This window comes from Rosa chinensis, chromosome 7 (genome assembly GCF_002994745.2).
Source record: "Rosa chinensis cultivar Old Blush chromosome 7, RchiOBHm-V2, whole genome shotgun sequence".
Classification (NCBI taxonomy): Eukaryota; Viridiplantae; Streptophyta; class Magnoliopsida; order Rosales; family Rosaceae; genus Rosa; species Rosa chinensis.
The window spans coordinates 13,863,787-13,878,389 of NC_037094.1; the positions used below are offsets into that span (position 1 = coordinate 13,863,787).

General features: G+C 38.1%; 1 protein-coding gene across 1 annotated transcript; it reads left to right on the forward strand.

Annotated features, from left to right (window-relative positions):
* The first annotated feature begins 4,637 nt into the window (after positions 1-4,637).
* LOC112175334 (disease resistance response protein 206) lies at positions 4,638-5,521 on the forward strand. The gene has a single exon (XM_024313007.2). The coding sequence runs from the start codon at positions 4,759-4,761 to the stop codon at positions 5,314-5,316; it is 558 nt and encodes a 185-aa protein (XP_024168775.1). The 5' UTR covers positions 4,638-4,758; the 3' UTR covers positions 5,317-5,521.
* Positions 5,522-14,603: the final 9,082 nt, after the last annotated feature.

Below are 14,603 nucleotides of genomic sequence, written 5' to 3' on the forward strand. Positions count from 1 at the left end.
TTGTCGTGGTCTGTCCCCACTATGTCTCATCTTGATCCCTATTAAAGTGACGAGATCACACAAATATGCTGCAAACATGCCTGCAAGGAAGGACGTCCCTATGAGAGGACGTAGCGCCACCCTACACGGAGATAGGCATGGCGCCAATGCCAAAGAGAGTGGCACTCTGGCGTTACAGGCCATGGCCCCAGCTAGGATGCGTGGGAGGCCCGTGGGTTCGAATGATACTTTGGCACATTCCAATCCTTTGATCATCAAGACTCAAAATCCGTCTCATGAGTATCTTCCGGATTATGGTTATCGTTGGGGGACGCTTCAACGTCATAACCTATTCCTGAGAATATAGAGCTCTATGAAACTTACACTAGTGTACATGAGACGTGGGATAGAAACTCTATCATAATTGATGATGTAGCTGCGTATTTCATTGCGCATGAGTTTGTTGAGTCCAATGATATCGAACCACGCTCCGTTGATGAATGAATGCCAACGTAGAGAGTTTTTGGCCTAAATGGAAAGATGCGATCCAGGTTCAGATGGATTCTCTAACGAAGAGGAAGGTTTTCGAGCTAGAGATGCCAACACCTCCTAACATAAACCCTGTTGACTAATGGGTCTTCGTTAGAAAGCGTGATGAGAAAAAGAGATGGCAATCTCGCCTTATGGCGTAAGGCTTCTCACAAAACGCCCTGGAATCAACTACGATGAGACATATTCTCTCGTAATGGATGTCATTGCACTCCACTACTCTGTCAGTTTGGTAGTTTCCGAATAACTGAACATGCAGCTTACAAATGTGGTCACTACGTATCTCTATAGGGATCTAGATACGGAATATACATGAAGATTCATTGTGAACTTCATTTACCCAAGTCAAGTGGCTCTAGACCATGGAGCGCATTTACAAAGAGGTTGAAACGCTCACTAAAGTGACTACTTGATTAGGAATGAATATGCCCACGCGTTTCTATGACAAGTTTTGGATTCTATCGCAGTTCATGTTGGACATGATGTTCATTAGAAGCCCTTACAGAGTTAAGGGAAACCGCTGAACACTTGAAATCCGAGTTTGAGATGAAGGATTTTGGGAGAACAGGATTATGTCTCGGTTTGGAACTTGAGCATCGTGTCGATAGATGCTTAGGCATTTTGACAAGGCCAAGCCTTCAAGCACCCCTATGATCGTCCGTAGTCTTGATCCTGAAAAGGATCCTCTTCGTCGAAAGGATGATGACGAAGATGTGCTAGAGGCAGAAGTGCCTTACTTAGTACAATAGGCGCATTATTGTACTTATCCCAATGCATAAGACCGGACATCTCATATGTTGTGAACTTGTTAGCTAGATATAGCTTTGCGCCAACGCGACGCCATTGGATTGGTGTAAAAGATATCTTTCGATACTTGAGATGTATGAGTGATATGGGCTTTTTCTATCCATACGAAGAGATGATGGATTCAGACCCATCACACACCAGGTACGCCGCCAACACTGGCCTGCGTCCACTATCCCTATCCCAAAACGACATGTGTTTTGGAAGGTTTTGCTGATGTTGGGTATCTCTCTGACCCACACAATGGTCATTCCCAATCCGGTTAAGTGTTCACCATGGGAAAAGACCATGACATCTTGGAGGTCTACAGAATAGACCATGGTCGCTATATCTTTGAACAATGCAGAGATCATTACTCTTCATAAAGTGGTTCGTGAATGAATATGGATTGGATTCATAATTACGCATGTTCGAACAATTGTGGTTTGAAGTCTACCACAGATGAGCCTACGAGCATTTAGGATAACGCTACTTGTTTTGAACAAATGAGGCAAGGCTACATCAAAAGCGACAACATCAAGCATAATCAGCAACAACAGACTCTCCTCGAGATCAAAGTGAACTAGATTCAATCTAAGGATAGTGAGGCAGACTTGTTTACTAAGTCATTGCCCAAATCCACATTCGAGAAACATGTAGCAAGAATTGGCTTGCGGAAATTATCTGAACTCCCATGATCGTAGTCATCAGGGAGAGGCGCAGACATCAGGGGGAGATGTCTACATATTAACCTCGAAACGTGAAGGGTGTGTTGTGCTCTTTTTCCCCTTCGACCGAGGTTATTTTTGTCCCACTGGGTTTTTGTTACTCGGCAAGGTTTTTAACGAGGCAACGAGAGAAGCACCGCGTTTGGACAACACAAGGGGGAGTGTTTAAGGATATCTCTATTTGTGTTTGGCCCAAACTCTAGGTTATTTGACCTAGTGGTAATAGGGTTTAATTAGAAGAATCTAGAGATTATCTTTCCTTATATGATTCTAACTCTATGCATTGTAATCTTCTATATAAAGAGGCCCCTATTATCAATGAGATTACACAGCGATTATCTCTCAATTTCTGATTCCCTAAAACATAATACTAATTTTTGTTAAAAAAATGGTTACCACTTATTAATGGTCTACCCTTAGAATTTTTTAATAATCCCTCAACCCTCTCTTGGCCGGCGGAGCAAGCAAGTTAACAACCTAATAATTCAATCTTTTGAGTTTTGAATTTTGAAAGTTAACCTGCAGCCCGTCCTAGCTCTTTGTTCTATACTTTTGATTCTGATGCCGACTCAAGCATAGACTAAGAGTTCACCTACCATTTCTAATTTTCTATATTGAATCTAGTCACATTTCATTTGGCCCAGCTGCCCCAGCAGCACTAAAATCTATATCAACACCTACCTCCACCAATCTCCCACCAGAATAGAACGCCAAGAAAAAGTGCAGAAAATTCTCAGGGACCCCAATCAGTGTACTACTAGTAATTAACAACTTCATAGTTCATACATATAAACAAATTACTGCTTTATCGATATTGTTTCTAGCGATAATGTGCCAGCTAATTAAGCATTTTTGGTGTCTGATCCAGGATAGAATCGCTAGATGAGGGATCGTGGAGAAAAAAGAATATTATAAATCATTGACTTATATATATTCTCCTTTCTTCACATGGTGAACCAACTTGAGGTGATGAACTTAATTATGACCGATAATTAAAGACCTGTAATCGAATACAAGAATATTGGAGCGTCTTAACTATCTTTTTAATTCAGAAGGTTTTGTACAAATCTCTACAGTTTATGTTTGAAAAATATCATGTACGTATGTACTTATATAATCATAGCAGAAGTTGGCGACATTGAAATATACTCTAATGACTTAACATGTCAGTCTCACAAGCGACAGAAAAATTACTCCTCCTTTGATTTTTAGAAACCATAAAAGTACTCTAATTAGCTTGACTATAAGTTGTGACTTATCTTCGTCCATGTCTTGATGCAACATCTTAATCTTATTATCTTCTTGTTTGGCCACATGTACCATTGACCAAATGCTTTTACTTTACATCATTTTCCAATTTGTCCTGATCAATTCATGATTCATGATTCATGATTCATGAAGAGCTTCTCCCCTACACGACTGTCTTAAGTTGCACTTGACAATCCTGGATTTGAAGGCTAGCTAGCTCTTTCTAAATTAAGCTTTTGTTAGTTATCATCATTATTTTTAGCGGCCTAGTCTCATCATTTCACCAACTTGTGTAATTTAAGCTCATTCTTTTCATGCTCCTCATGGTACTACAGGCAAGTTGAGCAAATGTTTAAGCTAATTAACTCTTAGTGGGCTAGCTTTTGATTAGAAAAAGATTACCACAGCAATAAAGCAAATAAGCATAAAAAGTAATGATCAAATGAATCAAATGAAATCAACACAGAAGAAGGAGAAAACACCGATGAAATCAAATGAATTTCTTTTGTACGGTTCTAGAAAAAGGTTAACTTTTGATGATATATTCCCATTGAACTGCTTAATTAGTGCTTGGTTTATGCCAGAAATGTTGATCAAATAAGACGAAATATTCCTTTAGAGATAGTGTTGTGTCTCATTCCATGTAAATGCTATCTAAGATCCTACAAGCTAAGATGTTATATTATCAAATATTGAATATGAATTGTTGATAAGTGGGTCTTATTATTATTATTATTATTATTATTATTATTTTGGCAATCAAGTTTAGTCCTATTTAGATGTGTAAATCATACTATAGAATGAAAAATTGTTGTTTAATTGAAGAATATCTTATTTAGTTCATGATCGAGATTCGAGAACTATATTCTCTTTAAGTTTTATATAACAAATAGACATTCATAGTTATCATACAATTCTTATATATATATGATCGATCGTGGACGGATTATGTATACATAAGCAATTACAATAGCCTTAAACTTCAACCTTCAGAAACTAATTTGAACGATCGACGTAGCCCTTGGTGATATTATTGCATGTTAAGAAAGTAGAAACAGGAAAGAAGGTTGTGGAGAAAAAGAAGGTAATGGTCTATATATGCTACTACACTTGGGAGTCAAATTGGCTCTCTTTGGCCTATGAAGTCAAGTTAAGGCGGTCATATGGTAACATTGGTAGGTGGAAGCCTAGCTACATCAAGACGAAAAGTCCAATTAAAAAAGGCATGGAGTCCTTATTCTCCATATACATGGTAAGAGACTCCATGTGAATTTGATGTTTAGCTTTTGTTTAATTAACCCAGCAACTACTGAAGAATCCATTTTCAACTTTTCCAGTTCTTATATAAAGCCATGAATTGGACTGAGCTCCAAACTCAAAACTTTGTCTATCTAGCTACTAGCAAAAGCTAGCTCATCCTTTTCCTTTCTCCCTTTGGGATTAGCAGCCTCTGCTTTCCATAACAGACACAATGGGAGTTAGAAATTCTATTGTTCTTGTTTCCTTCATGTTGCTCCTTGCTTTATCTTCAGCCTTCCCTAAACATAAAAAACAGTACAAACCATGCAAAAACCTAGTGCTCTACTTCCATGACATTATTTACAATGGCAAGAACGCTGCCAATGCCACATCTGCAATTGTAGCAGCACCTCAAGGAGCCAACCTAACCATCTTGGCTCCCCAATTCCACTTCGGGAACATTGCTGTTTTCGATGACCCCATCACCCTTGACAACAATCTGCACTCAAAGCCTGTGGGCAGGGCACAAGGCATGTACATCTATGATACAAAGAATACTTACACCGCGTGGCTTGGGTTTACGTTTTCTTTGAACACCACAGCCTACCAGGGTACCATAAACTTCATCGGAGCTGATCCCCTTATGATAAAAACTAGAGATATATCCGTCGTGGGTGGCACCGGAGACTTTTTTATGCACCGGGGAGTAGCAACAATCATGACGGATGCGTATGAAGGTGAAGTATACTTCAGGCTCCGGGTTGACATCAACTTTTACGAGTGTTGGTAAATTTAAGCATGTTTACATCAGTTCCGAGTTTTGGTGTTCAAATATGTCCGATCTGTTACAATCTGGTGTGCTTAAATTTGAGAGTTTTGAATTGGCTCAGCCAAGGATGAACTTAGTCCATCAATAAGCAACATGATCTTAATTTTACAGTCAAAATTGTACTTTCATATCCATCAATAAACATATGCTCTTAATTTTCCTAATATATGGCTCTGTATGGATAAGGAAGTTTTATTTTGCTGCTTGCTTTGACCAATGTGAATGGTATACTCTCTCTTCTTCTTCCTCTTCTTTTCTTTTAATTTTTTTTTTCCAATTTAAAAATATGGTGCTCATTCTAGATTGAAGGAGTAACTGGAAATAAAAAAAACATAGGTTTGCACGGAGGAAATTCAAACAAAATGATCTTTATAACTCGTAAACTATACTATACTTAAGAGAACCCACTTTGTCAGTTAAAGTGGGTGTGCAAAGACAATAGAAGCTATATTAATTTCAAATAATTTTAAATAATTGAGTGACGGTATGGTAAATAGTTAAATAAAAATAAAAATAATTTTTCAAACAATTAACTATCGATGTATGCAGTAAAGTAGTAACCACCCATCATTCATATAACCTCTACACACGGGAAGATTGTTTTTTTTTTTTTTTTTTTTTTTTTTTTTTGAAGAGTGTGTGGGGACTGGGAAGGTAGTTAAAAATAGTGGGAGTTTCCAACCCCACGTTTACACTTTCCACTACATTTAATTTTATTTTTGTTTATATTTTTTGTTTCGTTAATTGACTTTATTATCTCTATTGATTATTTTTTATTTAAAGTATTTTAATATATAAATGGTAAATTGGTAAAAAAAAATCATTTACTTTTAGTATAGATATATACAAAGGCAGCGACGGTGTGAAATTAACCTTCTAAGACAGTAATATTCATATAATTTTATGACCAAGAAGACGCATGCCAAGTGTATGAGGCAACCAATTCTTTATGACCAAGAAGACGCATGCCAAGTGTATGAGGCAACCAATTCTCTAGGTGTTGCGATCGTTAGGCAAAAGATACCATCAAATTTGAGCCGTGGTCCAAAATATTTTCGAGTCTGCATAAAAGTTTGGAATGTTAGCGATTAACTCTTTTTTCTTTTTTTCTTTTCTTTTGAGAAGAAATGATAATTTCATTATCAAGCTGGTAGCATTACATAGAAACCTGCTATAAAAATCATCCTATAATTTAAACTCCCCACACATAATACTACACTTATATGTGTCTAAATTAAGTCTACGTTTGGTTCGCCGAAAGTAAACACCAGGAAAAGAAACTTGTTCATTTCTTGCATTTGGGATACAAATCCTGAAAAAAAATGAATCGAGGGAAAGTGATTCATTCCAAATCTTTTCTACTATTACCAAACATTCATATGGAAAGTTCTTGAGAAATTTACCTTTTCATGGGAAAACAAAAAAATTATTCTCCTTCCTGTAAACCAAATGAGACCTAACGGTTAACCATTGGGATCCGAATCCTCTCATTGGCTTCCACTAATTGTCCTCGACTTTTAACGTCATCCGTCGATTTCATATCCAATGGTTAATAAAGCTCCACATCAGCATTTCTCATTTAAATAACCAAATATAATCTATTAAAACAAAAATGAAAAACCAACCGACGCCTTTGTTCTCTATTTTCCGTTACAAGACTGTCAGCCCATCGTTCTCTGCAACTCGGTCTCTCTCATTTTTTTCCTTCATCATATTGAGTTGTTCTAGAAATTCCATTTTCTCAGCATCTAGAAGCATGGCAACTACGGACTTTCAAGAGATGCAAATACAAATTTGACCACTGCAGCCTTTTTGTTTCCCTTCCCTTGTCATTTTCATCTTGTTTCTCAGTACGGTATGCCGTACGAAAGAATGGATGCAAAATCAATGTGAAAAACTGGACCTAGCCTTTGATACAGCTTTCTTTCTCTTTATGTTGTGAAGGTGAACAATTCAACATGCAAAGCTAGAATGAATAATTTCACGCACTGAATTTTGAATCCATTACAGCTCACCTTTCTCATTGATTGGAGCGTTTTCTGGGTAACCAATACCCAAAACTGAGTTGGGTTCGTGAGAAAAGAGGTTGAAAACTATGAAGAACGAAGAACAAGCTCGGTTTCTGTTTGGGATTTCGCTCTCTGATTGACCCAAATGGCAGCAATTCCTGCTCTGCTCTTATGGGTTCTTCTTCATCTTTCTTGTTAATAGCCTTTGATACAGCAAATACAAAAATTTCAATGAATCAAACAATTCTTCTTTGATTGACAAAAGTCCTTTAACTACTAACCATTGAAAAAATTGCCATCAAACCCGTATTCTAACTTCAGACGTCAGACCCATATTTTTGTTGGTCTCAATATCAATACAAATGACAAATTCTACCTGTGAATCGTGCAATTCAGTAATAGACAACTGAAAAGATTTCAACTTTTGTCAACAAGAAACCAAGCACGGCCAAAAAATAATAAAAAACCAAGCTCAGAAATTACACCTTCATAAACTAAATGAAAAATTGAAAACCCATCTGAACGACAGATATAGAGGAGATATGAAATTTCTCTTAAATCCATACCTGCTATGTTCTTGTTGATGGGGAGATTGAAATTTCTGGAAGAAGAAAGCAGACAAATATTGACAAGGGAGAAAGGGTAAGAACAGAGCAATGGTGAAGGAAGATGAGTCGATGACGGAAAAGAACAGAAAACAAACGCCGTTAGCATTAAAAAAAAAAAAACAAACGTCCTAACGGCGTTTATCCAAATTGACTTAATTAGATCAGCTACATCAGAGAATCCAGATCCATGTCAATATCATGATTAGCTACAACAACCCATAATTTATTCCAAATAAGTCATTAAGGTAATCACCTCAAATGCCCCGCATGATTATCTAGGCAGTCCTTGAGATCTAAATGCAGTTGTTAACCAAGAAAGAATTATGGTCATAGGAGGAGAATATGTGAAGAAGTTTAGTGGAGATCACGGAGATACACAAAGCTGACTTGTTGTATTGGTTGCCCTTCTGAAAAGCAAAGTGGCAACGCATTTGGACGTGAAATTGATGATATATGAAAACATATCATAGTTTAGGATGAAAACCACAATATATACGAGACAACAAGAAGAGATGATCAGTATCTGATTGCTCAAATTGAGCACTCCCCGGATAAACGTAGATAAGGGGTTTGCAGAGCCTAAGCCCAACGGGGTTACGGACACCGTAAGTCAAATCGGTCTAACTCTAATGTCTAATCACAAATCGTCATTTTTCATAGACTACAGATGAAGAACAATTCTGAGAGTACATATATAACCTTATAGTCCGCATTTGTTTGCGTGGATTAATAACTGGATAGGACTAAAAAAAATCCAAGCTAGTGTTTGGAGGTTCAGTTTACTCTAAGATTGGAAATTAAATCTTGTCAAGGGAGGATATAACTCTCCTGTTGGAGAGGTGGGATATGCACAATCATACAAGATTATAACAATGGGCATCCTTGGATCTTGACCAAATTACCACCATCCTTCTTCAATCAAAATATGAACACCAGCCTTGTATCCTCCTCAGTGCGATCTGATCGGAACCCAAACATCCCACGCTCAATCTCCTCGTCTTCGGCAGCGGCGGCTGCAGGAGCTCGACATCCCTCCTCAGTCTCTCTCTTCCACTGCGCTGGTTCACTAGCTGCGCTGAATTCGACTTTGATTTTCCTACAATCAACTGAGCTATCCAAAACGAACGAAGACCGGAGAGCCGCGACGTTGTGGCTTTGACCTCAAAGAGAAAGCTCCACCGGGTTGTTGGGCTTGAAGAGTGAAGCTTTGGTGGTGGCTTGGAGGAGAGTGAGGCCCTGGACTCGGATGTGGGTCAGGGTCAGGTTGGGGTAGAGAAGAGGAGGTGAGTTTGCATTTGAGTATTGGTGGTGGTAGAGGAGGAGTTGACGACGGATCTGGTTCTAATACTTATCCATTCCAGCTCTAATCCTCTTATGCCAAACACATGAAAACATTAAAACAAATCTAATCTTATCCTAATCCAATCCAATTATCATCCGAATCCATTCCAATCCTGGATGCCAAATGTGGCCATAGACAAGGGGAACGCTATACACACACGCAGCTGAGTGTGCCAAGTGTCACTTTTTCATTTGTTAGAGAAATATAAACTAGCAACAGATCTCTCTCTCTCTCTCTCTCTCTCTTCCTAGTTCATACCCAGACCAAAATCCTCAGCGAATTTTCTATTTGTATTTCATCTTTCCTTGCTTTCTCTCTTCTAATTTCGTGCCTACTCTTTACGCAAGAAGAATCCAATCGCATTTCATCTTTCCTAAATCCCAAATTTCAGGATTTGCAAGGCTCTCATTGAATTATCAAATTCCCATAGAGGTGGTGATGGCGAAGCTCACAGAGTTGGTGCTGGTGGTCATCTCCCTTCTACGACCATGGAAGTTGGGTCGTTGAGAGGCGTCTGGGGCGCCGAAGCGGGATGGTGGGTCTAGGAGATATTGTTGGGTTGCCAGGCGGGTTTGGATGGCTGCGAGATGGTGAAAGAGGAGGTTTTGTTCTTTTGATCGTTGAGCTATCTGAGGTGGTTAGATCTGAGACCCAGATTGGAATTCATGGTGGAATTTTTTGGATAAAAAAATGGAAGTAGGAGGGGAGTGGTGGTGGAGGAGAGTTGGCTGTGAGACACAGGGTAAAATTGACCCAAAAACATGCACATGAGGAGAGAGAAGTGCCTTCCTTTATCAAATGAAAAAGTAACACATGGCTGAGTGTGGCTAACACACACTCAGCTGCGTGTGAATATAGCATTCCCCGACAGACAATGACCATAAAGACAGCGTATCCTTCCACACAGTATACCAAACATACCATATCACGTGCAAGGATTACTTGCCAGTACATTGACCACAATAGCATACCAATGATGAAACAATTAAGTCCCTCAATAATAACGCCATGACCATGACACTGAAATAGAACAAACACTCGTTCAAAAAATTAGGGGTGGCTGAAAATGCCGGACATGCCGAAACTGGCCGAATGGCCGCTGTCGGCGCCTACTGAAGTGGTAGCCGGAGGTGCGGTACAACTGAACAGAACCGTATGGACATTTTCGGCTCAGTAGCGGTTCAAGCAAACCAAATCGTCGGTTCAAACCGAACCGGCTGAGAGAATGAGAGTTATTCAAAAAATGGATTATATCTCTCCATTTGCAAAGCTCGAACCCTCAACCTTTCAAGCCTAGATTGTAAGTTACGCCTCTTTCCACTAGGCTACAAAGTTACCTATCCTGTTACCCTCAGAATTTTATTTTTATACTAGTTTAAGTACTGAAAAGAATACTTTTTGAGATGCCTCCTCGAGAACCACAACTCCTTTAGTTTTTCTTCATCTCTTTCCTTGTTGACTTGATAGGAGCATTTTAATGCGACGTTTTAACTGCATTTCTTGCGCTATTTCCTTAATAAAACCCTGTTTAGGAAAGTTTCCATTCTTTGATTGGGAAAATTCCTATTTGTAGAAAGTTTCTATTTTTGTAGTTTCTATTTATCATTTTTAGAAAGTTTCCCATTTTCAGTTTAGGAAAGTTGCCATTTTTCATTTTAGGAAAGTTTCTATTTTTCTTACTAGTTTCTATTTTCAGGACCTCCGAGCTAGAAAGTGGAAATGAACTCATAAATGGGAAGAGGAGCTTGCGAACTCCAAAGGGAGCAAAGATGAAGAACAATGAGCCACAGAAATGAGCAGAAATGAAGAAAAGAAGTTTTCCTGGTCCAACCAGGAAACCCTGCGGAAAGGAGGAAAGCCCACCTATGAAGTTTCCAACGTTGCTATGAAAAAGAAATGGAAAAATAAAGTGTTGTGACGTTGGAAGATGACATGGCATAAAAGTGACGCATGGAGGCCCAAAAACTCTCAAGACTTTGTGGATTTTCGGCTAATTGGATAAAAGCCCACAAGAGCCCATGGAACTAGGGTTTGTGACGCAAACCCTAGCCCTAAAGATGTTTTGCCGTAAATTTGCAAGAGAGAAACAAGGAAGAGGCGTCCAAAAATCAGAAATTAAAAGGAGATTTTCTAGGGAGATTTTCTAGGGCTATTTTTATGGAAAGAAAATACTTGGAGATAAACCCTAGAAGCTTTGCCGTGAAAAAGGAAGAGATAAACAAGGGAGGACGTGAAAACCCTAGGGTTTTGGACGGCAAAGATTTTCCCTAGAGAGTTTTAAGGAAAGAGAAAAAGGTGGAGATCAAGAAAAGCTCAAATGAAGTCTAGATACGTTCCTACACTCCCTAAAGAATTTTGGCCGAATTGGGAAGCTTAAAATCAGAAATTATCTCTTTATTTCGGCAAGATTATTTAGGGAATTAATTCTGGAATTTTGTGATTGGTTGCACCACCTCATAGGGCTTATGTGGCAAGAAATCATTGGAGGAAATTATGTGGAGGAAGCATGCACATGCCGTGAGTTTCTCTAGGGTTTTGGACGGCATGGAGACCTAGGGGCCGTCCCCTATATATTCTCACACATTCTCAACGTCAAGGAGTTCCCACTTTTGCGTTTACACTTTGAGAAAATAATTCAGAAATCTCTATAGCCTAGCCGTGCTCTTCTCCATCCTCTAGGGCAACCACGAAGTGCAAGCAAAGCCAAGGAAGAAGAAGACAAGCCGTGCACACCATCCACCCTCCACCTTGAAGATTGCTTCGAAATTCAAGAGACCATTCATCTCATCTTCATCACGGTGTAATCCGATTCTCCTTGTACCTTTGCCTTGTATTTTCGTTGGTTTGCCTTAGTTGACACATGTGTATGAACAAGTATTGTTTTCTGAAATTTTATGATTAATTGTTAATTTTCAGATTCATATATTGCGAATTATGGTTGCTTTTGTGTGAGTGTTTGATTAAATTTGCATGATAGAAATCGTTTGTATGATGATCTTGAATGGTTCGAAACATTTAGGGTTTTTATGTGAATGTTGCTACGAATTTGAGAACATGAATCAACTTTTTGGTTTTGTGTTCTTGAATCAATAAGTAGTAAAGGTTTTGTACAAAAACCGAATTTAATCAAAGAAGATTGCAATTAGGTGAACTTTTTCATACTAAGTTGCACATTTGAGTTGATAGCCTTTCTAGGTGCTTATTGCGTTAAGCATGTATGATTGACTAGCTTTCTAGGGCTTGAATGCATGTTTGATAGGATTAGTCTATGTGCTTTCACTTAGATTAATTTGCATTGAAAGTAAAATATGGGAAATTGTTTGCTTTGGACGTTTCACATGATCAACTCCTCTTGCATGACTGTGATGAACAATGATGAACTTGAATTGATTTTAATCATGAGTTTCGACTTTGATCCTTGTTCTCACATCCCATTTGTGTTTTTATGTTTTTGCATTTTAATTGTTTTGTTAACTTAGGATTTATTTTCGGCAAAAGAAAACCAAAAACCAAAAATCCCCCCCTTTTCGTAAATATGTAGATATTTTGTTATATTTTTGTAAATATTATACTTTGTGTAATTTTAATTGTTTAATTGTTTGATAATGACAGGTGTACCCTCAATCCCCGGAATAGAACGATCCCTATTTATTCTATACTACTAATGACATTTCAGGGTTAAATTGGTCGCTTCCCAAAAGCGAAACCAATTTTTGGCGCCGTTGCCGGGGATTGAAAAATCATTTGTCATATTGTGAATATTGGGTTTTGTTTATATTGTGACCGAAAAAAAAAAAAAATTACTTGTTAATTATTTTGTAATTGTCGAAAATTATTAGATTAATTACTTAGGTTGTTATTTATATTGTTGAATTTGAAGTTTAATTGTGAGTTGTAAATTAAAGAAGGAATAGGTGAAGTCGTGTTTATTAATATTGGCCTAAACCCCTTATTGGTACCTAGTCCAGGTCCCTTAAGGTTGAGGGCGGCCTTTATTAACATTCATTGAACTGTCTTCACACTTAGGACCTTTTTCATCCAAGTAAGTATAGCCTATGTGGGATGGTGTCTAGGAAGGGGACAACGCTCATGACAGGTTCTTGAATCCAGAAGTGCATGCAAATGGGCCTAAACCACAATGTGGGAGTAGCTCATGCCAAAATGGATTCTACCTCTCGTGGTCGCCCTCCCCTACCTGGCCATTTCAGTAAGGTTGCCCAAAGGATGTAGGAGGGACTTTGTGTCTAGACGACTATACTTGGGCCGCACGTCCTCTTGATTTACCGCTTGGAATTGAATTTGAAATCAATGATATATATAACAAATGAAAATATTGTGATTCACTAAGGTATATTGGATTAAACATAGTCTTGAGAAGGGTAGCTGTTTCAGTCCCATTGCACATCGAGATTCCCTGTTCCCGTACCTAAGTGTTGAAAATAATTGTAAAGAAAAGGAAGTAATAGAAATTTGTGTAATTCATTTCGTAAAAAGTAAAAATAAAAAAAAAAAAAAAAAAAAAAAAAAAGAGAAAAAGAAAAGAAAAAAAAATTGTGACGTTTGTTTGTAGTATTGTTTGAAAGTTTTTGTATAAAATGTGTCTAAACAAAGGAAATGTAAAGAATTAATTATAAATATTGTTAAATTCTTGATTGTTATAAGTGTGTAAAATCGTATGAGTAGATAAGGGCCCTTTTGTTAATATTGGCCTTAACCGTTCATTAGTACCTTTCTAAGGTCTTATGAGGTTGTGGGTGGCTTTTATTAGCATTTGGAGAACTGTCTAACACATGAGTTCTTTTCAAGCTGAGTAAGGGGCATATAGGTGGTGTCTTAGGTTGAGACCCTGGGTGATGGGTTCAAATTGGATCTCAGAGATACTGTAGACCGTGCGTAAACCACAATGTGGGAGTAGCCGATAGGGGCCTAAACCTCAATGAGGGAGTAGCCTCCGTAGTGTCACCAAAATGAGTCCTCCCTCTCACCTACCTCTTAATCTGGCCATCTAGCCTTCTGAAACAAAGGAAAGTGACTTATGTCTAGGCGACTATCCCTAGATCGTAGCTCACCAATAGTAGTGGTTTCTATTGGGCTCGACTTACAACTTGTAATCAATTGAGATATTAACTTTATTTTGTGAAGATAATAAGACTTGTGAACATAACCTCTACTTGTAAATTGTGTGTTTTGTACATTTTATACTTGTATAAATTTCTTATGTGGTTTATTTGTGAAAAGATTGTGGATACTTTTTAATTTATACTTATCTTTATACTTGTATAAATCATA

Coding starts and splice junctions, on each gene's coding strand:
- LOC112175334 (XM_024313007.2), top strand. CDS start 4,759: ATGGGAGTTAGAAATTCTATTGTTCTTGTTTCCTTCATGTTGCTCCTT.